Source organism: Aplysia californica, unplaced genomic scaffold (assembly GCF_000002075.1).
Source record: "Aplysia californica isolate F4 #8 unplaced genomic scaffold, AplCal3.0 scaffold00957, whole genome shotgun sequence".
Classification (NCBI taxonomy): Eukaryota; Metazoa; Mollusca; class Gastropoda; order Aplysiida; family Aplysiidae; genus Aplysia; species Aplysia californica.
In genome coordinates, this window is record NW_004798227.1 from 168,220 (window position 1) to 170,296 (window position 2,077).

The 2,077-nt window shown below is 38.5% G+C and overlaps 1 protein-coding gene across 1 annotated transcript in view; it reads right to left on the bottom strand.

Moving 5' to 3' along the window:
- Positions 1 to 1,924, bottom strand: part of LOC101858449 — a 74,999-nt gene extending 73,075 nt beyond the window's left edge. The window contains 1 exon segment of the mRNA XM_035973032.1: positions 1,856 to 1,924. Coding sequence (XP_035828925.1) covers positions 1,856 to 1,924 — 69 coding nt within the window.
- Between the last annotated feature and the right edge of the window lie 153 nt (positions 1,925 to 2,077).

Genomic DNA, 2,077 nt, shown 5'->3' on the forward strand with positions numbered 1-2,077 from the left:
AGAGAGAGAGAGAGAGAGAGAGAGAGAGAGAAAGAGAGAGAGAGAGAGAGAGCAGATAGATAAGATAAGATAAGAGTTCTGCAAGAAGTCCTTTCGAAAATTTTTACGTGTTGCTCTCGGACGTCAGTAAGTTTTTGTTGTCAATCGCAGATCCAAGTCTTACTTCTTCGCACCCCCCCCCCTACCCTTGTTCCGTCTCTCCGTCGTTCTTACCTTTTCCCAAGACCGAATTTTAATGACTGTTATTATGTCGATACAGCTATCTCTACTCAAAACAAACAAACACAGGAAATTTAGACTCAACCTCAATGCACGAAACTAAACAGATCTATGAATAGCCAGTTGTAAAACAAATTGAATCTGTCTTTGTTGTTGGGATTAGACAGCATCTGCATGTATTTGGTTTTGATAGAAGCAAAAGACACAGACAGCTATGATTACAATATAATACCAGTGTTAATTTAAAAACCACAAAAGCCCTTCAACAACAACAACAACAACAACAACAACAACAACAACAACAACAACAACAACAACAACAACAAGAAACAACCCCCTCCCTAAACACCCCCACCTTTCCTTTCTCGACACGATTTTATATGGCAGAAACTTTGTAACGAGGGAGACCATAACACACAGTGTCTGCTGTTATTCCCAAATCGCGCATCAAAATAGAAATCTTTTGACAAGCAAATATTTCTCATTGTTATTGGGGTTTTACGTTGTTATCGGAGACATTTTGTTACCAATGTCTTTACACGAAGATTTCTCCTGTCATTTGTGCGCCACTGAAAGCTTTGACCACAAACTGATGGAACTGTTGTCATGTGGAGGTAAAGAAAGAAAGATGAATGGAAGTTTTAAAGGAGAGGAAGAAAGAAAGGAAAGAAGAAATTAACAGCAAGAGAAAGAGAGGAAAAATAAATCTTAGACCAGAACTGATAGAACAGTTGTCTTCTGGAAGGTAATCATATTGTTTGGGAAACGTACATTGATGCCATAACTATTTTGTACATATCTATCCAATGACAATTCGTAATTGCACTTGCACGTTTGTGTTTGTGTATGTGTGTGTGTGTGTGTGTGTGTATGTGTGTGTGTGTGTGTGTGTGTGTGTGTGTGAGTGTGTTTGTGTGTTCAGTGTGAGTTTATTAACATGCGTGTGTACATTTTTGTATTCACCACGCTGCAGCAAAGTTCTCTTTGTGGAAATCAACGTTATCGAATTTTAATGATCATTGTTCCAAAGGTGCGCTTACACATGGTTAGCGGCTTAGTCTAGAGCGTTGTATAACATCATGAGATGATTGTTGCCCTCTAACGACCTCTCAGCGGCTAGATTTGCCATTCACCTCTCATTCCCTGACTGGAGTTTTAGTGAGTTTTATGGCCCTTGCAAAAAAAATAAAATAAAAAGGTCATAATATATGCGCTGAAGTTTTAGAGGTGTTACTAGAGAGTAACATACAAAGAAAAGAAGGAGGAGAGATAAAGATGACAGATGCTTGATAGAAAAAAAGAGTAATTAATCATACCTGAGCAATCACAAACCACGCACACTGGACTGCTGCTATGTCCAGAACCAAATGCTATTAATTCACAAGCCTCATCTTTCACGATAATATTAATTGTTATTGAAGAAATAAACAACAACAGCTGGTCAGAGACCTCTGCCAGTTTGTCTGGCTAATGAAAGGCTCTTTTTCATTGTCAGACAGCACTTAGGAGACACAATAGAACCACATCAAGATAATTAATGATCACTCCAATTATGTTCCTGTTTCTCCTCTTTCACGTGTACACTACTACGAGTGACCTCAGACATGGAAAACATGTCATGTAGTACATACAGTACACAGTACGAAGTTTTGCGCTTCACTTCGTCTGTGGCACCGACGATGTTGGTATCGGCTAAGCCAACCATGTGTGACTAAATGAATTAGTATTGTTCAACTGAGCCTGAGAGCTATATATAATTATACAAGTACCAAGACTGTTTCTTTCGATTTTTTAATGTAGAAATTGTTACGTCATAAACATTTTAAAAAAGATACCGGTAAAACAACCCCCCCCTAAC